Raw genomic sequence first — 21,779 nt, forward strand, 5'->3', positions numbered from 1 at the left:
TAATTATCTATTCCGGAAGGACTAATAAATTTCAACTTAATTGAAAGAATCACTTACGCTTGATTAAATTATGCACTTCACTGAACTAATGTATGCGTGAACCATTTTATGTCAACCATTTTCATCTATGAAAATGATAATTATTTTTTTTATTATAATTAAAAAAATATGAACTCATGGAATTCTTTAAGTTTTACATCTATTACTCAATGTATGTATTTCGTTTTTATAATGATTACGTGCATTAATGATTCAGGGACGGCATTAAGCATAAACTAGAATATATGTAATATAGTAGTGGTTTTACGCGGCTTCGCTCGGTATTTGTAATATAAACCGCTTAAGCATGAATAATCTAATAGTTAACATTTTATTAAAATTATTTGAATATCTTATATAAATTTTATTTGAAAACTCATTTTTTTTTATTAAATTGACTGTCACGAACAAACAAACATATATACTAAGTCTCTTTCGAAATTATATATATACCAGAATCCGGCGCCCCCCCCCTCCCCCCGACGCCCCTCGGGACTTCGCCCCCGGGGACTTCGAATCCTTTGAATCGAAAAAAAAATCAAATCGGCGCCCATAAATCGAAAAAAGAATAAATCGAATGTGTTGCTTGAGAATTCCCAACCAATGTTACATATATGCATATATACATACATATGTATATGCAAAGTCTCTTTCGAAATTATATATTAGATATATAAACAAGCAGCGATCCACATTTTTATAAGCTATTCATTTAAATTTATTGCGTTAGTTCAATGAAATTTCTGTCCGTCAAAATTTTGTGATCTGATTTTGAGCCACTCCCACTCTTTTAAATCACTTTGATATTTTACCGAGATACGAGAGTTAGCTAACATTGAAGTAAGCTTATGTCTCTCATTAAAAATTTCATCGGAATTTTGTGTCGGATCGAAGCGATGACAACTAACTATCCAAACGCGGCTTCCTACCGCCCCTTTGCAACTCAAAGGCTAAAAACTTGTTCAGTGGTAAACGTTTATTTTATTTTATTTATATTTTGAGTATACATAGCGTATCTCACGCAATAGTTTACTAGTAAAGAGGTCGTTGGTTCAAATCGTGACCAAAATTGAAAAATTGTTCGATTTTCTTGATGATTGCGTGTAGGTTTTGAATTGGTTGGCAAACTTTAAATGGTGATTTAATCTAGATCCATCATCTTTTGTTAGAATTTGCCAATTTATCTAAATCAATCGTTGTTTTGGATACTATAAAATCGGCATACCCTCTCTCCCTCATATATTCCAAACTTTTTAATTGATAAGTTGTTGAAATACAAATGAAAAAAAAATACTATACATGGAGACTATGTACATATAATTCAAGACCAAGTTATATATAAATTTTACAGTCATCAACCGGAAATGGCAATTAACTGTTATTTGATTATTCTTTCACTATTTTTTTCAATCCTTTAAATATTTATGTGTGGTCATCATGTGAAAACCGAAGTACAATCCTTGTATTAATATAATATAACCGGAAGTGGGATTATTTCCTCTTAGAAAAGTTAAAAATCTTGTGAGCACACGATTTTTTCCACACCATCGAACGCATAAAACCGAAAAATTGTATTTGTATTTTTTATGCACTAACTTAGAGTTGATAAGGTTGATAAGGTTAAGTTGATTAGAATTCGTAAACCGGAAGAAGTAAGTTTTAAAACAATGTTTAATTATTTTATATTGATCTTTTAAATTATTTATATATTCTTGATAGCTTATATTCATATTATTTATATTAATTTTAAGTAACAAAGAAAATTTTAATAAAATGTGACAACCGGAACAAGAAGTTTTGTCTTGTGTAAGTTTCCTATATTTGCGCTCAATTTGTATTGAAAATGCTCTTATAACCGGTGTATGGAATGCTCTTATATACGTATCAGTATCGAATTTTGTTTTTTATACTTAATATATTCTTCACATCCAGCCAGCAGCATAGCTCGGTCATATATTCTTCAAAAAAGCCAGCAGCATAGCTCGGTCCTTAAGCTTCTGCTTAGCGTCGAGAGGCGCCGGGTTCGATCCCATGAGCTGACCTCGATTGAAAAATTTTTTTTGAGTATATCTGTAGTGCTGCTGGTCAGACCTGGATATTTGTAACTCCAGGTCGATCGTTTCCTATCAGAGTTTGCCAACTTTCTCTGATTTCATTGTTGAAACGGTTCCCGGTAAAATTGGCTAAATATTCTTCCTACCTACTATGTTACCACTATTTGAGATTGATTAATGTACAATAAAATTTATGTATAATTTCAAAGATGTCTCGTTAATTTGCGAGTTTTTCAGTGTCTCGTAATTCAGCGCCTTGTATAATAAAAAAAAAATGCTGCAATGTTTGTAATAGACCAGGAAGACGCATTGGGGTCACCTGTAAGGCCTTCCTGGTATATATGTAAAATATAAATTAATTAAATAAATATATACGTAGATAACATCATGGGTTGGTCACGTTCGAATTATTTCTCTTAATATAACACATTTTTATTATTATACATATTACGTTTATTATTATAAAAGTCTGAATATATACGTACGTTTATTTGATATTTTTATGGGATATTATTCGCTGCCCCGTACACATTTTCCATTCACATAGAAAAGTTAACCCTTTCCGCGTCGCAAATCTTTTTTGGCGATTAAACTTCTATCGCCGCAGTTTCAAAGCAAAATAGTTTCCTATCTCCGTTCATATATCACGCAAACATTATTATAATACTCGTATAATATATAATATATACGCAGAAGCGAATACCCAAAAGATAACTATCGAAGGGTCTCTCTCTCTCTCGTACCCGGCCATTCGAGCAATCGACGTGCGAGCCATTAATTATCCCGTGCCATTAATTACCCGCCGGGTACTACCGCATCAATTACTAATTATCAAACTCGGATATCGTCCGCGAAAGATTAATTATTTCATTATTTGCATTAAATTGCATTACGCAAAAACGTTACACAATCGCTAATTCCGATTTGACAAATTTTCATACACGTATGTAAGTACTATTATTATACGCGCGTTAATTCGGTCCGCTAATTGGATAACAAATTTGTTTTCGTTTGCCCCGACCGGAAAGGGTTATACTATATGTTTAATTTCATTAAAAGCTCTCGTCTTGGCCGCTGTTTGTATAGTATGTATAAAAATGAATAATTACACTTTGTCTGGGCGCCAATTTTGCGCTTATTAATCAAAAAGTTTGGATATAAACTTTGCCGCCAAAATGTACCGTAGACTTTACACAAACACTACACGTTCAAAATTAAACAGCCATGTTTGTATGTTCATAGTTATATCTGTACAATGGGATAAGTTCTTATAAAGTTTTTTTTTAGTTTGGTTATTTCTATGTATAGTTGGGTTCAAAGTGGTTTTAAATTTAGCGTTTTGGAAAGTGTCAACTATGTCCCAGCATCCTTCTCAGCGTCAATCATGGCAGAAGTCAAGTATAAAACTGGGTTTTGTATTAATAGGAATATTCGGCGACCGGTCGAGGTTTGTTTTCAGGCATATTTCGTCACTAGTTAATGACTGTTTAGTGAACGAGTGATGTACGCAATTAAAACGAATTTCAAATCTATGTTTACAACACCTCGGAGATGGGTTAATAAGCCGTAAAACTTTGTTTACGCCAATCAGGATTCACGTCAGGCGTTGATAAAGATTTTCTTCGTTATTTGTGAAAAATATTTTTTTTTCCGCTTCGAATTTTCATCGAAAGGCTTTTCGGTGAGTTTCCACGACGCTTATTTTTCTACCTCACCTCCTTTTTTCCGCACTTTCTCTTCCTTCTGCTCTTCAACAATCTTCGTTCTTTTCGCGATGAATACAAATTTTTATACTAATTAAAAATATATGGAACGGAGGCACAAAAAAATTCGTCTTCGCCGAATAAAATGAAAATCTTGACTTTTCGCGTTGTTTGCTCAACTTTATTAATTACGAAATGCGAGACGACATGTCCATATTAATTACGCTCAGATATGGACTTTCAACTTTTTTCTTCTTTATCGAAGTTAATTTTTCAATTTTTTCGCGACACGCACCGCACAATTTCAACTTTTTAATTTGAAACTGGTCGTGGACGACGACAGGAACTACCCAGAAAAGTGTTTTTTTTTCTCTTTCCTCCCCTTCCCTCCCTGCTTCCTTTCGACCGGTGTAATTTCAACGCGCGAAAATTTGATTTATTTCTCCTTCTTTGAATAGTATCACGCCTTTATGAAATTTCTCCAAAATGTATTATATAATAATATATTATTATATAGCATATCACGTCGTAAAATGCGCACTTTCAATACGTTCGCTCTACGTTTAATTTCATTCGACTGAAAAGACCGTCTCTTTTTTTTCTCAATTCTTTCATATTAAAATTCTCACATTTTTAACATCATTTCTTTCTTGCAAATAGGGTTGCCCTCTTAGTCGCAGGTCTCACCCGGAGATTATGAAAAAATATATATTAATATATTTTATATATACAAATTAGACATATGTTAATATATATTATATATATATATATATATATATATATATATATATATATATATATATATATATATATATATATATACATATATTTTATTCATATAAATTATTATTAATAAAAAAAATCACATTTCTAAATTATGTAAAATAATAATGTTCAGTGAAATAATTTTTTTCGGCAGGCAAATCGAGCAATTTAATGGAAGTATGTAATTATATATGTATTTAAGATGGCAGATTGCATCATACAATTTATCGGCATCTAATTCTATATCTAAAAAATCTTGGTATTTCTGAAATTGGTAATAACTGAAAATATTTGAATGGCTGTTTCAAAACTATTATATTAAAATTTAGAAATAACACTCCAAACTGGCACCTGGATACGACTAGCCGAAAATAGGGGTGGCAACTAGGGATCACAAATCCGTGTATTCGAATTATTTTTAAACAAACATTTTTATTATTTTCAATCTACAGCAAATTTGATTCTATTTAATGTACCAGTATAGGATTCTCATCAAACTTTAATAATGTCTTTACCTTTCTAAAAATTAATCTAAATAATTTGAAGCTACTTGTCGATATTCGATATTCGAATATTTGGTATCCCTAGTGGCACCCCTACTGCAGAATGAAGTAATTTTGAAAGTAAAAAGAATCATAAAAAAATATAATACATATGAAATTTTCATAGCACGGCGAACATTATAATCATATTTAATTTCAATGAATTTTCAATACAAGAGAAATTTTACAATCACGAATGGAGAGTTTCAGCTTAACATACATATATTAATTTTATTGTAACAATAAAAGCATTGAATTTGAAATTTTGCATTTTTTACACGCTTTCATGATAGCATTTCAAAACGAAAGTTATACAAACAGTAAGTGTCGTAGAAGGATTTCAATAAAATATATTCGCATTTTACATAAAAGGAATGGTTTTCAAAATCGAATAAATCTTTTACAGGCTGATGGAACGTACGATACACAGTCGTCTTTGACTTTTGTGGCCACACGGTACGAGAACGGACAAGCTTTCAGATGCGAAGCTGAAAACATTGTGAGCAGAGAGGAATCTGAAAAGCCACTCCACGCAACAAGACTACTCGAAATATTATGTAAGTCTTTAATATTCGATTTAGCACACACACTGCAAAAATGTTTATTTTCGTATTCAAATTTCACGGGAATACAGAGAGATTTCTTCACTTTTTTCACCTTTCACTATTCGCAATAACATTTTCATGCCATGTAGCATGTGGCGGATTCGTATTCAAATGTATGCGACGCACTTGAATTCTCAAGGAGCTCTTCATTTATTTACACGGATGCGGGGCGGAGTGAGTAAATTGAATAATTGCCCGTACATTTAGACAAGGGTCCTTCAGCTGAAATTTCATCCGGAGAGCTTCTCAAATTGGGTGTCGAGTTTACAAACCCGATCCGCAAACACCTTAATACGCTCGAGCACCACGAGCCCACAATACTGCATTTTCTTATACGTGTGGTCCTCGAGCTCCCATAACGGCTTTTCCCGACTTGTTTTCCACTTCGACTTCATAACTACGGTCGTTAAATTTTGAAGCTTTACATCTGCACAATCCTCGGTTTGAAATTGGAATAAAATATATAGTCTAGTGTGAGTTTATCTTATCACGTAACAGGACTTTAGCCCGTTTTCGAAACTAAACGAAGAGTGTATTCAAAACAACTAAACTTCTTCGTGGGAGTCATAAAATTCTAAAATCTTCCATTTTTCAACTATTGATAATGTTGCGTAGGGGTGGGTGGAGGATCCAAATAAAAAGCCAAAGTCGCTTCACAGCATTTATTGGGTGATTAAAGAGATCCACCCACCACCAGTGCTCCGTCCAGAATGCCTTGGTATGGCTTAAGTACCTGCTTATAAAGGGCAGGTCGCTCAATGCATCTTCCTCGACACGTTTATTTACTTATTGGTATAGTCACGTACAAGATATACAGCCACACGGTCTCGGCACGCAGTCCCACGCTTTTACGCTGTCAGTTCTGAGAAATCTAGCGGGAGTGCCTTTACCGACCAGTAAGTCAATTCGGGGGGCTCCATTATTAGCGGACTGCACTTAAGCCTGGAGATAATCATCGAAAACCAATTAAAACGGTGGCTCCTTTTCGCATATGCCATAGTAAGATATTGAGTATTCAATATACAAATGAATATTCGTATATTTAATGCTCAATTGAATAATGAAATTCTTCATACCCTTAAACATTTTTTTATTATATTTATTTATTACAGGTAAAATTCAATTTAAAACGTACGTACCTACGCATTTACTAACTCTAGAATAATTTTTAGGTACATTAAAAACTAAATTATTGAAGAGTTAATGGATTATTTACAATTCCACGAAGTACAAGGAATATGGGTCGTAATAATAAAATACGACGACAAAATTCTAGACTAGTTAATTCTGTCATTTCTCATATAAATTTATTATTTTCAAATAATAAAAAAATAAAATCAATAGTAAAAACATTCAACTATTGATTCCAAAACTCACTTTTAACACATCAATATTAAACTTTGAGTTTAAGACTGCAAAAGCCAAAAAAACTATAAAAATTGTGCATTTTTAAAGCGGTCATAGCTCATAAACAAGAGCAAACCGACCAAAATTATTGTCATATTTTAATCTAGTGGGTCAAATTAAATAAAATTTCATTCAAAATCATTCAAAAATGTTTGTTGATCAGTGTAATTGGAGAGTGTTTAATGATGCCCTGCTGCACTGCCCTGTGCGAATGCACATTCTAAATTATGGAAAATATGCATTGTTGATAGTATGTACAATATGTATGCACATACATACATACATGCATGTATCCGTCGAGTTTGCTAAAAGCTAGCTCCCGCCAAACTTCAATAATAGTTAAACCTCGAATGGACAGGTTCTAATTCGGCGGACGAATTTGGACCGGAGCATAAATCCCGTCACGCTCATTACCACACTCCAAATCCGGGAACTGAGCCAGCGATTGTCCATCTTTTATTAATGGTATCCGGCGGCCGATAATTGAGCCAGCGCCGGACAATTTACGATCCGATCGGAATAAATTTGACCGATTTAATCCGATCGAATACCTTTATTTTATTTTTTTTATGTTTCCATGTTTCAGATCCGCCTATAGTGTCGGTCAGACCAGAAAACATAACCGTGAACGAAACTGCAGACATATATCTCTTTTGTGAATACGAAGCCAATCCAGCATCGCTAACCAGCGTGACGTGGTACGTTTAATTATCACGATAGCTATATACTCTAATTGCTCACTAAATTCTAAGCTTATTTATCGCTTGTTTTTGTCAAGGGTGCAAAATGGTCGGGATTTAAATTTGGCAGCAGAGCCATGGAGATATGAAGATGGAACCACTGAACAGCAAGCTCTAGTGATAAGGAACAGCTCCAGCAGAGATCTTGGATCGTTTTCTTGCAGATTAGCTAACTCTGTTGGATCAGCTACTAGTCCTACAAGTATCTACGTAGACGTACACTGTAATTCTATTTTATTTTATGAATACATAATATATTTTTTAATTATTAACCGCAATGTTGAGGTGCTCGCCTCTTAAAATTTCAATAGCTCAATTATTGTTATCCTTCTACTACTTCCTTTGTTGACTAATTATCTTATTTCTTCATTATAATAAAACATTTTAAAACTTATACGTTCGTAACAAGTTTTTGCAACGCAACCTGATACAAGGATCCGTTGGACCCACTAAGGCAATTACTATGGGATTATTAGTAAATGTAAATGAGAAAAATATACAAAATTAATACTATTTCAGATTTTTGATATTATAAGAAAAAAAATTATATCCAAAGATAACTATATATTCGATGATCATTCATTCCTTTCACGTAATCACGAGTCCGAATGAATTTAATAAATGAATGTCCATTTCGACAATATGTATATTAAAAAAAAACCTCCGAAAAATATGGAATAAAATTTAGTTATTTAAAGTATGAAATTTAACCACCAAACGACCGCATTCGGCCACAGATTGATTATCACGACTCTAATGTGAGACGTTATTTTAATTGATATAAATAAATTATTTTTATTTTTAATCAAAGTAATACCCGTATAATATGGAACTCAACTTACTTATTTTTTCCAAAGTGATATTTATTAATTTGAATTAAAATATATTGTATTTAATCAAAAGAGATCATATTATGACTTTTATAACCAATTACTCTTCATATGAACAATAAAACATTTAAAAAGCAGGCCGATATATGCAAGGATCCAACGGACCTACCGTATCCGTTTTTGTTAGAAAATTGTATTACAGTATCCGTACCTAGGGTTAAAAATACATATATTTTTACAGATAAACCCGAAGTGAAGATTTGGATGGAGCCTCCAGGTCCAGTGATAGAAAGTGAACGTCAAAACGTCACACTGCACTGTGAGGTGGTGAATGGAAATCCGCCGATATTGACCAGAGCTAGATGGTTCCTGGATGGGGATCTACTGAAACAGCTTCCCGACTGCAACACGACCGCTGAGCAGGATGAATCTTCGACCGGTGATAATAATAGCGAAACTAGAAAGAGGCGTGTTATGTTACGCGACGAGTGATTGAGGATTTTCTTTTTCAGATGCTGAAGACATGTGCGAGGACATAGACCCCTCGAGGCTGCTGCTACAACAGGCTAGTAGGGGTTTCCATGGAAACTACTCGTGCGAAGGAGAAAACTCGGCGGGATGGGGTCCTACTTCTGAGTCAGCAGAATTGCTCGCCTATTGTAAGGACCTGACAATCCATTAATATCACTTTGGTATACGGGGCACCCCTCACTGCCCCAACCTCTTCCCTTCATCTCTCCCTTCCGACTAATTATGGCGTCATGATCCGGCTCGAGTCCGGCTTACGACGTGCCGAAACCGGATCTCTAGGGTTGAGAGGGTTTCTCTTATCGGCGACGTAAAATTGCACTCGCCTAATTGTATACTTGAAGCATGGTGAAGATATTTATTTTAGACATTCGAAGTAACGAAATACAAATATAAGCAATTTTCTAATGAAAATACTTTCAATGCAATCAATATTAATTACTGCATACGAAGGCGTATTCAGCAATGGTTAAAGATTAAAATTTATAAAAAAAAAGCAATACGTGTTGATTGAAACTGTTATAATAACCAATGATTGAAAAAATCCTACATATAAATATGTATTGAATCGTGGACGTGAAGAGGGGTTTCCAAGATCGGTGTGAAAGATGCAGCAAGTAGTGGTAGTTTATTGTTGTTCCGTCGACGATTCTGCTCCGAATGAATCGCTGAACAAATCCACCAAATGTTTATAGACAGCGTGTACTCTCAGCACGGAAATATCATTGGTCGATGGGTCGCGAGACCTTATTGGCTGTTGTATACTTTGAGGCCTTTTTGGCGCGAACGCGCGATCAGATGATCCGCGCTAGTAAACTAGTAGTCGACGAGCAACAAGCGCTAGTAAACTAGTAGCAAGGTTCATTGCTAAAGACTTTATTCTACGGCCTAAAATACGCGCCTTTATGTGAATGAGTTGTAATACAAAAACACTACATACTTACATATGTACCTATTTATAATTTAACCAGTTAATTGCCACTCCCGTAGGTTTGGTGTCACCTTACATATGCGTGACACTTGTGATGATGCACGAGTGTTTGAAGACGTTTCGTATTTCTCGGTATAGTTGATCAAATAGCAGCGCTGACATTTGTTGCATGTTTCTTAAAAGAATCCCGAAAAACCCAAAAATCACTTATTAGTTTTTGTAACGAAGTTCGTCAATACATTGAATTTTAAACGTTAAATATCATACGTTTTGTAAGATAAATCGTCGATACAAGGTGAGTCGCTATTTAAATTTACATCATCATCTACAGCCATTTACCATCCACTGCTGGATGAAGGCCTCTCCAACACGCTTCTGTTTTGCGCAACTCTCATCCATCTCACCTCACACATTTTCCTAATTTCATCTACCCATCTTCCCTGCGGTCTTCCTTTTACCCTTTTGCATTCTCCCGGGTACCATTCAAGCACTTATTTTGTCCACCTTTCGTCCATTATTGTAGCCGCGTGGCTCGCCCATTTCCATTTCAATCTCTTTACTCTATCCACTATGTCCACTACCCTTGTACTTCTCACCCACGTCTTTCCTCGTTATGCCGAGCATACAGCGTTCCATACTTCTTAAATTTACATATAACTAAAAAAACTACTCATGCACATATATCTAATTTTCATAATTTCATTGATTAAAATTTAAAACTCAAAATTGATAATTACAGTATTTTTATTATCATTAAAGTAAATCAATTAATATAAATTTTACTATGCATACATATGTTTTTTATGTATGTATCTATTAATACCTGATAAAATGTATTTTAAATTATTAAGTATTATATAATAATAATACATATAGCATAACATAACATAACTTCAGATGAACCTGGTCCAGCAACATTGACATACAGCCCAACCAGAGTCATCAAAGGACATTCTGTAGTATTGACATGCCGAGTTCAAGAACTTGGCCGACCCGCTGCTTCAAGGTTTGCTATTTTAATTTTTACATATAAATATAAAATTAAATTTAAATCATAAAACTATGTTCTAATCATGCTCTTCTGTAATCATTTAAGATATCAATGGTACCGGGGTGCAAGAGCCATAGCAGACGTCGTAACACCGACGTGGACCATCGACCCAGTGTCTTTAGAGACAGCTGCCAATTTCACTTGCAGAGCCGTCAACGAAGCTGGAATGGGAGAGGCAGCTACTGTTTTATTAGAAGTCTTAGGTTTGACGTTGAATCTAGAGCATTTGACATTGAGTAGACATATACATACATATATACAAACTTCACACAATTATCATTCCGAATTTCAGCACCACCGGCTTTCATCAACAATTTCCCTCCATACACTGGAGCTTTGTATAACTCTGATGTGAGTAAGAACTATTCTAGTTATTTTAATTTGTATGGCGAATCATAATTGAATCTTATTTTTATTCTAGTCTATAAATATATCGTGCCGAGTCGAGTGCTCTCCACCTTGTACCGTTCAATGGCTTAAAGATGGAAGACCAATTTCACCATCAGCTCCTTACTATCGTGTTGATTCACCTATTCCACCTGATACTAGGACAAATGACTTTGAATCGATACATTCACAATTAGTAAATATGCTTTCTTTTAAGTTTAGTTAAAATGATGTATTTTATTTATATTAATTTGTTTATTCAATTTACAGGTATGGAATATTACTCAGTGGCCTGGAGGAGTCCTCGATAGAAATAGAGATAATGCAAATTACACTTGCAGGTCATCTGATAATGGTGTCGGATCTGCTGTTACAAGTTCAACTGTATTCGGTGTAGAATGTAATCATCGATAGTTTATAATCATTCAATAATAAAAGTTATTATAATTTGAAATTGTATTCATCATTGATATGACAATGTCATTTCAGATCCTCCTGAGAATATAACGGTATCCAATAAAGTAATTTCGGTGGTCGAAAACAACATTCCGGATAAAGTGCATTGCTACTCCAAGTAATTATATAGTCTCTTAGCTTAAATTGAATGAATTGAAACTATTGTTAAATCTCAACAACAAATTACAGAGGAAATCCAGATCCGTTGTATATATGGAGGCTGTCGAATACTACAAATCAGCAGACCAATTCAAAGACGTCCACCATGTCGGCAGATTCGTTACATCAACGATTCAAAGATGGAATTTTAAGCAAGAGGAACTCTTTAGTCCTTGATAGACCAGTGCAAAGATGGGAAAGTGGTGATCTTATATGCGAAGCGAAAAACAAGCACGGATCAGCGACAACGACTACACAATTAAACGTTATGTGTATGTACAATTTAATTCAAATCAAATACAAAATTCAATTGCAATTTGATTATAATAATGTGTTAATCATTGCAGATAAACCAGAGTGTGGTATAACACAAACCGAAATAGAAGGCTACCAAGTGCTTGTCTGCACGGCCAATGCAAATCCCAAGGAAGTGAGTTATGCCCAAATTAAATCCTTAGTAGCCTTCTTATTATGATTGAAATTAACGTTGGATGATTATTTTCAATTAGGTGTCATTCACTTGGAGGCTGAAAAATGAAAACGATTCGTTCGGAGCCGCTGAGCAGGTTAGGCAGCGTGGATATCAATCCATTTTGAAATTAGATCCAGCAGCTCAAGCATTCAGAACCTACTTGTGCGTCGCTTCCAATCAAGTTGGATCGAGCATACCTTGCGAAAGAGATGTAGCAGGTATAATATTTCAATTTACTATCAAAATTATACATACATATTACATATATGAGTACTAAGAAAACAAATTCAATCCACTATTTTTGTCTTAGCTAACTTGGATAAGATTAGTAAGTCGTTGAAGTGTAGTCTGTGTTTTATTAAAATAAGATTGTACGTATCTTGTTTGAATCAAATGGAATTTATATAATTGTATTATTTTAGCTGGTAGCTTGCCGTGGTGGCGTCGATGGGAACAAGAGCCGTTACTGTTAGCCGGAGCCGCTGCTTTACTTCTCCTAATCATGCTGCTACTTTGCATCCCTCTCATATGCTACTGTCGCCGGCGAAATTCTGATAAGTGTAAGACAGTGTAGACCAGAATGACTAGTTTATGACCGTCCTCGTTGAGGTGAAGTCTGTGCCACTCACTAGCCGGGTGAGGATTGAAAGACACAGGATTCACCTTTGCCAATGGGGACTGGCCATTCTGATTTACACTATTCTAAGAGCTCATTTAGCATACATACATTACTAATACACCATAGAACATATTTTTTTATTATATATGAACACGTTACAGTTCGTGTTCACACTGGTTCGTTCATGAACGTACTAGTTTGTTCATACACGAACTATTGGTTTTAGTTTAAGTGCCAACAGCCAACAACTAGCTACAAATAGACCTTTATCGCATGAAACTTTCAGCTGTCAAAACTTTTGAACTATCAAAACTTTTGAGATGTCAAAACGCCAAGTATTTATATGGAAACCAGGGTAAGCATACATATGTATTCGTATGTATATAAAGGTTGGGACAAACGATTGAGAATACTTAAACTTATGGCTAATAGTTTGCTCATGAACAAACTAGTTCGTTTGTCAATTTGTTATTTTGTGCACAATATAACTGGCCAGATTGATTCGTGTATGAGCAAACTAGTGTGTTGATGAACGAAGGAAATGTACACTTGGATTGTAACATACACATGTAATAAACAGAAATTTAATAGATTATATATATATATATAAAATGATGAAATATTTTAATAAAACATTCATTTTAACAAAATTTTCATCGTACGCAAAATGTAATAGATTTTTAATGTGTTGCTTTTAAAATTTTTGTCACGCTGCATGATAAATGACAATATGTAGACAATAATCCTGTCGAAATTGAAGAGCGTGAAAAGTAAGTAATATTTTATTGTATTTTATTATAACAACTACTTTTATTAAATTTATAACAAAATTGGCGTTTGCGATATTTTGGAATGTGTCTTGTATAAAAACAATAAAAAAGTATTTTAAAATAAGGCGACTATTTTACATGTGACAAAACCAGGACATATTTTTCAAAAGAATATTTAATAGCCAGCAGTATAGCTCGATGGTTGTGTTGTTTATGTTTAGCACCGAGAGGTTACCGGGTTCGATCCCGTGCTAATCTTTAATACTGCTGGTCAGACTTGGATATTTGTGAATCCAAGTAGATCGTTTCTTATCGGAGTTTGCCAATTTATCTGAAACGGTTCCTTCGTCAAATTGGCAAAAATCATCCTACCCGCTGTCACAAATATTTTAATTTAATTTATGTACAATATGTAAAAATGTACGTACAAGTCTAAATCCATAGATATCTCTATGGATTAATTCATTGTTCTTCAGCCTCTCGAAATACAGCAATTTATAATTAATTGTCTAGGAGCATTGGGGTCTACCTGTTAGGCCTTCCTGGTATATATCTATGTAAAATAAAATAAAATTAATGGTTATTAAAAACGTGAACGTTAGAAAATCATGGATGCATATTTATGAAAATAAAAAAAATGGATTTTAATATATTTTTATACACATAAAATCACACTAGGTTAACTTTTCATAATGTATTGATGTCACATCTAATTATGTGAATATCTCTGAATACATATTTGTACTAAACACAAGAGTTATACTAACACAAGGATTTTACCAGGACAGAATCGAAAAACCCAGTACCGTACTGATAAAACCAATTCGAATGGCCACCTTATTTAAAAATAATCTTAATATATATTTCAAAGTAACTAAAACGTCAATTAAACACCTTCTACCATGTCGAAATATTGAAAATATCTATTGCTATCATGAAAGAAAACGTTTGTAATAAAATGAAATTTTTATCGCATGCATGTCTTCATTCCAATACTTATTTCCTAAAATATAAAACGTTATTTTTCAACATAACCATTTATTTTCATACATGTTAAAATGCATGTTGTATGTCATGAATTTTTTCCCATACGCTTTAACATTTTTTTTGACTCAATTACATTATATTATTTTAACATGAAATCATTCATATAAAAAGTATAACATACATACATATATTGTTGTTTAAGTTATTAAATAGTCTTATGAAATGAAATTTAAATGAACATTTATGCGTTTGTCTAATTGGCAGCGTCAGGTTTGGAGAAGGCAGGCTCCTGGCACAATTTAACAATGCCACCGAGTAAGTCGATAGCAGAGAAAGTATTCAAAATTGCTTTAACACGTGCAGCCGACACAATTTGAACCATTATTAGAACAAATAACTCACACATACATGTTTTAAAATTGACATATGCGTAAGATCGTGTATAACCAATTGAAATTCATTAAAAAATGTTTTAAAAAACCACTAAAAATGTTTTGAAATTAAAATTTTTAATAACACTTACTTGCCTTCTTCATATTATAAATAATTCGATACAACAATATATTTAAAATAAATATATATATATATATATTTAGATTAGATTAATGATTGCTCGCATAAACATGACATCATCTATCAGTGACGCCAATACATCATCTCATGGTCGTATCGACATAGCACAGCTTATTTTCAAAATTTTCCTTTCGTTTTTATTTTTCAAAATTTATTTTTCTCCGTTGTACCAAAATTAACAAATAAACTAAGTTATTAATTAAGACACTAATGACAATTGTACATAACGAGCGGTGTATGTTTTTGAACAGATTTTTAACGGCACTAACACCAGACGTTTTGAGGCTAACTTCACTTAACACAGGTATTATTAACAGGAAGCTCTCATTATTTTAATTTAAATATGTATCGTGTAATAATGGCAATACCACTATTAGTACTCTGATTAATATTTGCTTAATTTTTAAAACTTACCTTGTTTGCTGCACTCCTAAAAATTAACAAAAGCTATTTTTATTTGATTTTTTTTATTGCATTATAAATAAAAACTTTAAATTTTTACACATTTGACATTGTTTTAACAACTTTTCTAGTCGTTTTATTATTATTTTTAATTTCGTATTGAAATTTAATTAGAAATGCCAATTATAAATATGGTTTTATGTGCTTAAATTTGTATTTGGCAATTCTAGCTAAAATTTTCTATCCATCCCTTACAAATGTATTAATTAATTAAGTAAATTGTTTCAAATTTTTAGGGGGCGCTGGCAGCGGTGCTAGTGGAATAGTCGGAGCACCAGATGAGAGAGACACCTACCAAAATTTAACTTTTCATGGCCTTCAACATGTACCCCCTACTAAAGTATGTTAATTCTTAGCAATATAAATTGAGATGAAATTAAAAAGCTCTCAAAAATACATACATACAATGTTTTTATCTCACGTAGGCATACTTTAAAAATTTCATTGGGTAGGTTTAAATGTGTAGGAAATGAATACATGTAAATAGAAACTGTATTTGTGATAAATAATTGTAAGAATATTAGATATTGTGTCTATTGATAAAAAAAAATAGTATCACTGTGAGATAAAAGCACGGTACTTCTTTGCATGGCTTCAATAACACATTAACAAACTAGCTAAAGTTCACCTTCATTACAGAATACTAACCTTCAGCAGCAGCAATATACTCAAAACTCTAACTTCTTACAAAATAACTCGATCAAAAACAAGGGAAAAAAGAATTTTCAAATACCGACTCAAGATCATCACAGCTTTTGCTACTTTCAACCGACACAATCGGACAATCAATGCGGCAACAACGTTCAGTCGTTGCCTGAACATGGATCGTACGATCCACAATTTTATACAAAGACACTAGACAGAAGCAGAGAGAAGGGACGTCAGAAGTCCAACAGGATGAAGAAGTCGGAGAGTCTACGCGAGAAGCTTTCGTGCGTCGGCAGTCACAGCACCGACAGCTTCGACAGAAGAAACTGCCGTTCGAATCTGAACGATTTTCTGGCTTCGACTCAGGAAGCTCCCGCCTCGTACTTTCAACACTTCTTGAAAAGTAATCATAACACCAATCCCCAGAGAAACTATCCTCCGTCGTACAGTTACACGATGAGCTCACTCACCCAGGGCAGACACTCCAAAGACGCCATTAAGAATTCAAAAGAGGCAAAGAATCAGAAGAGATTAGTGTACGCCGATTTGGCGCTAAGCAACCACAACATGAAATTCAAAAACACCGTACACTCGAATAGACAACTGTACGGAAACTTTGCTCTGACCGAGCACGAGACTATTGACGGGTCGTTGAGCAACAATCAACGATACGGTGAAGTAGTTAGTTGTAATAATAATCAAAGAAAGAATAACCCTAATTCAAGAAATAGTGAACAGGGATCGTTAAAATATAACGAAATAGATGTTTAGGAATAAATCGGTGATACGGTAAGAACCGCGTCCTAATGAAGTACACTGATAACTCACCGATATAACATTTCATTTTCTTTTCTTTAACCAAACTAAAAACCACTAATTTACATATTTTTTGTGTTATTATATATTTCAAGTTTTGCAATCAAAACAATGGTGAACTAATTTCATAGTAATTGATAAACATTTTTTTTTATTTTAGGACAAAAAACTCAGGGCAAGTGATACATATATTTATTAAGGTAAAATTATTATTTATATAAAAAATAAATGACTACAAGACGTTGATTTCAGAATAAATATTTAGTATAATACTTAACATGTTGTGTTGTAGGATCTATATTATGCCACAATTGTCCACGGTGTAATATAATAAATTAATTATAATCATCTTAATATAACCAAAGACTTCTATCTCTATGGAAATATTCATCGTTTTAATATATGTACAATATTATTATAAATAAAATTTATGATATTGTTAAACAAATGCGTAGATATTGTATTTATAACGGTTGTTTAATATTCCCATTACGTTGTCCTGATATAGTAGTATACCACTTTAAAATCCAAAAGCAATAAATAATTATGATTTTCAATCAAATCAATCCATTATATATTGTGAGCATTTATTCTTGTTATTTATTTAAAATTGTGAAATATATTTTTTCCAAAATTTCTATTTAAGATCTACGGATTCCTATTATGAAATAATGTATATGTATATATGTATTGCGTGTTTAAAAAATTGATATAATACTGTGTATATACACTGTCTGTACATTTTGTAAAAATAACTTAAATATAGTGAGATAATTGTCACTCTACAGATTATCACTTATCGGACATCTGTATTGTTACACCAATGCCAATTGATAAATTCTCTTAAACTTAATAATGTATATAGAATTGAATGACTGTACTTATACTGGGATTTAAGCAATCGTGACGATAGGGTATAAAAGTAGGAACTACATATTATACATATATTTAATATTATAATTAAAAAGAAAAATAAAATTTAATTCGAATTTTTCTATGAAATCTCTGAGTTTATGTTGAAATAAATTTGGTAGTATTTAAAACGTTAAAAGAATTACTAATTCACCATACAAAATGCATACATAATTGTTGTGAAATAATAAAATATTATATTCTGATCGGTGTTCCTAATTCTTCAGTAAAAGTTTGTATAATTACTTTTAATGATGTCACAATTTATGTTATTGAATTTTAAATCAAAATTTTCACATACCTATTGCTCAAGTAATTATTAAAAAATATATGATTCTATGTAAGTGCAATCCGTCAACTATGATTGTCTCAAATCTTGAGCATTATAATATCAACATGTGATTTTAATTTGTACAGTTTATGTCGACAGTTACATTATCGTAATTGTATTGCATTTACAATATAAATAATATTATAAACGAAAGTGCACACTGTAGTATATATTTATTTTTGTTTTGTTCGGTAAATATATTTGTAAATTTTTAATAAAAAAAAACTGTTAAATATAAAGTGTTTTTATTTAAATAAAACGCATTTGAAATATTCTTATTTTTACAAGTTTTACTTTGTTTCACTTGTTAGCTGTTTGGCTATATACTAAATGTTACTGAAAATAAAGTCTTAACTAAAAGAAATCTTAACAATTATGTACAGAACTGGTACATTAATAAAACGAAAAATTTATCATTTTATTCCTCAGAAATTTATTTATATCCGTTTCGAATGAAAAGAGACATCTATACATTTATTATAAAATTTAATTTAAAAGTGACATCTACATACATATATGTACACTACTCAAACAAAATATGATAAAAATGTAAAAGGTTTCTTTTTATTCATAGATGGCGTAAGTATTCGTTACTGAGGAAAATGTTTCGTTTTAATAATTTTATATCATAAAAAAATTTAATGAAATAATTAATTGGCATTCATAAAAAATATGAAAATTTTAATAAATAAAAAAATATTAGTAGATAAAAAAATAATAATAGCTTCAAATGCGAACAAATCCCATAAAAAGTATATCAAATAATTAAAAAAAATGGCTAAAATTTAACATGAATAAAAAACAAAATGTAAACGCAATACAAAGTCATGCAACAGCTGCAAAACAAAATTAACGACCGAGCCGTGCAAAATCTCTTGTAGCTCTCAGATACCAATTTAAACGACCATTTTATTGCAATTGTGCAGCGGCAATTGCACACACACATCATGCGGCCGTCGTCCAACCAAAAAAAAAAGGTTCGGCGCCGCTGGTCGAAGGCGGCTACCATCGATTTCCCTCACCTCCCCAACCAATTAACTACGGACATAATATTTTAATTAAAAACCCAGATTGGATCTGACCGGCCGTGTAATTTAGTAGCCAATAAACAATAAACACTGTTTAAAACGAGACTACCCCACACAACAGAATACCATTGTATTTTTTATTTCACCTGAACGGATTTTTTTTACTCGTACGTTATTTATAAGGCGCGCTTTTATTGCCAGATACGCAGCTTTTACCAAAACGAAAAAAAAAACTCCAATACAACTGTAACGATTTTATCAATACTAGAAAACGTAGCCGAAAAGGCGTAGATTGATTTGTATTACACTTCTATCCGAATGTCCATCTGTAAAAATGCAAATTAAAACAAGCTATATCTCCCATTAATTACCACGTCTAATCTAATGTTACACAAATGTAATTTTGAATATTACATATGTATATAAACGGTGAATGTATTTTATTAATTGATACGTTAAAGGTTAAATTATCGCCTCCTATCAATCAAGAAGCAATTACAATGCCTAAACGTCAATCATTTTTTAACGAATATTTTTGAGATTACAAATGTGAATCTCATTTGATATACGCACGTAAGATAATATTATATTTAATGTTCAAGTATTTCTTACAACGATGCCATCACACTATTCACTGATCAGAATCAAATCCTACAATAACTACATATGTATATGTACAAGCCATATACATATGTACATGTACAAAAATGAATAAAATAAAATAAAATAAAATACGGATAACTATGAATAAATTCGGTAACGAAGACATTAACTTACATTCAACAATTAATTGAAGTATTTTATAGGGTGACATTTTTTCTTTCGAATATGATTGGTTAAGATATTTAATTTTGTGAAGCAAATCAAAATCCCTGATATATATGTATGTATATATACATACATATGTTTCAGCGGTTTTCTATATAATATAAAATACAATTCCAAATTACCATTTTTACCGACAACAGTTTTATTCGGAACAGGCTTTTCCTCCCGAATTAATGTGCGCGCGCAGAATACGGGAGGAAAAGCATGTTCCTCTTGTTCCTGTTGTATCCTGCTCGCGCAAATTAAGTGAGTATGTACCGTTTACCATGCACCATTTTTTTTTTGATCTTTCGATTTAAGATCTTTCGATTTTCGATCTTTGCCTTCCGATATTTGTGTTTTGTGTAATTTAACATTCTGTCTCGTCACGTAGACCCGTTTTATAAGTTCAAAAGAGCCAATTTTTTTTCAATTTAATAATCAAAAAAAGAAAAATGGGTACTGTGCTTAGCTTGCTGCACCTTTGAGCCGGGATCTGTAAATGTGCATACATTTGTGAATGATATAAATAAAATGGCAGGTTGAGTAGCCATCAAAAGCCATTGAAACTGTATATATGTACATATTAACAGATATTAACTAATTTTAATAATAATTAGATATCAAAATCAACCATTCTGTAATATGTTAACCTCCCGAGAGCACTGAAAAGTTGAGATGCCAATAAAACTCGACTAATCAGGGCAGTTTTAAAGTTTGTAATAAATCAAAGTGACTGATATCACTGAGCAACAAAAAAACACATTTTTTTCTAACCAGAGCGGAAACTAATCAATCTTTACTAAGTTTGATCAACTAAATTCGAATATGACGATGATTTTTGTTAGCTTCTCGTTTATGAGATATAAGCGTCTGAAAAACGTCAAATTTTGACATATTAGCTTTTGCAGTCTTTAATTCAAAATGTAATATTGTTGTGCCACAAGTGAGTATGGAATCAATATTCTAATGTTTTTTCTATTGATTGTAATTTTATATTGCTTTAAAATGTTTACAATTATTTACATACATATATAGCGATTTTTAGGTCAGAATATACATGTGTAAGAAAAAAGTATATTTTCAACGTTTAAAATTCGCTAGATAATTAATTATAAGTATTTTAAAGCAATAAAAAATCACAATCAATAAAAAAA

The 21,779-nt window shown here is 32.4% G+C and overlaps 1 protein-coding gene across 1 annotated transcript in view; it reads left to right on the forward strand.

The window, feature by feature from the left end:
• LOC143909108 (nephrin-like) overlaps nucleotides 1-17,499 on the forward strand; it is a 48,924-nt gene extending 31,425 nt beyond the window's left edge. Inside the window, exons 3-19 of the mRNA XM_077427010.1 lie at nucleotides 5,510-5,660; nucleotides 7,702-7,813; nucleotides 7,894-8,057; nucleotides 8,927-9,124; nucleotides 9,198-9,344; nucleotides 11,042-11,150; nucleotides 11,241-11,398; nucleotides 11,488-11,546; nucleotides 11,617-11,778; nucleotides 11,853-11,982; nucleotides 12,072-12,156; nucleotides 12,228-12,469; nucleotides 12,545-12,627; nucleotides 12,707-12,887; nucleotides 13,092-13,229; nucleotides 16,317-16,420; nucleotides 16,720-17,499. Of these exons, the coding sequence (XP_077283136.1) occupies nucleotides 5,510-5,660; nucleotides 7,702-7,813; nucleotides 7,894-8,057; nucleotides 8,927-9,124; nucleotides 9,198-9,344; nucleotides 11,042-11,150; nucleotides 11,241-11,398; nucleotides 11,488-11,546; nucleotides 11,617-11,778; nucleotides 11,853-11,982; nucleotides 12,072-12,156; nucleotides 12,228-12,469; nucleotides 12,545-12,627; nucleotides 12,707-12,887; nucleotides 13,092-13,229; nucleotides 16,317-16,420; nucleotides 16,720-17,499 (3,003 nt within the window). The remainder of the gene's footprint in view (nucleotides 1-5,509; nucleotides 5,661-7,701; nucleotides 7,814-7,893; nucleotides 8,058-8,926; nucleotides 9,125-9,197; nucleotides 9,345-11,041; nucleotides 11,151-11,240; nucleotides 11,399-11,487; nucleotides 11,547-11,616; nucleotides 11,779-11,852; nucleotides 11,983-12,071; nucleotides 12,157-12,227; nucleotides 12,470-12,544; nucleotides 12,628-12,706; nucleotides 12,888-13,091; nucleotides 13,230-16,316; nucleotides 16,421-16,719) is intronic.
• Nucleotides 17,500-21,779: the final 4,280 nt, after the last annotated feature.

The sequence above is a fragment of the Arctopsyche grandis genome, chromosome 3, assembly GCF_051622035.1.
Source record: "Arctopsyche grandis isolate Sample6627 chromosome 3, ASM5162203v2, whole genome shotgun sequence".
Lineage (NCBI taxonomy): Eukaryota > Metazoa > Arthropoda > Insecta > Trichoptera > Hydropsychidae > Arctopsyche > Arctopsyche grandis.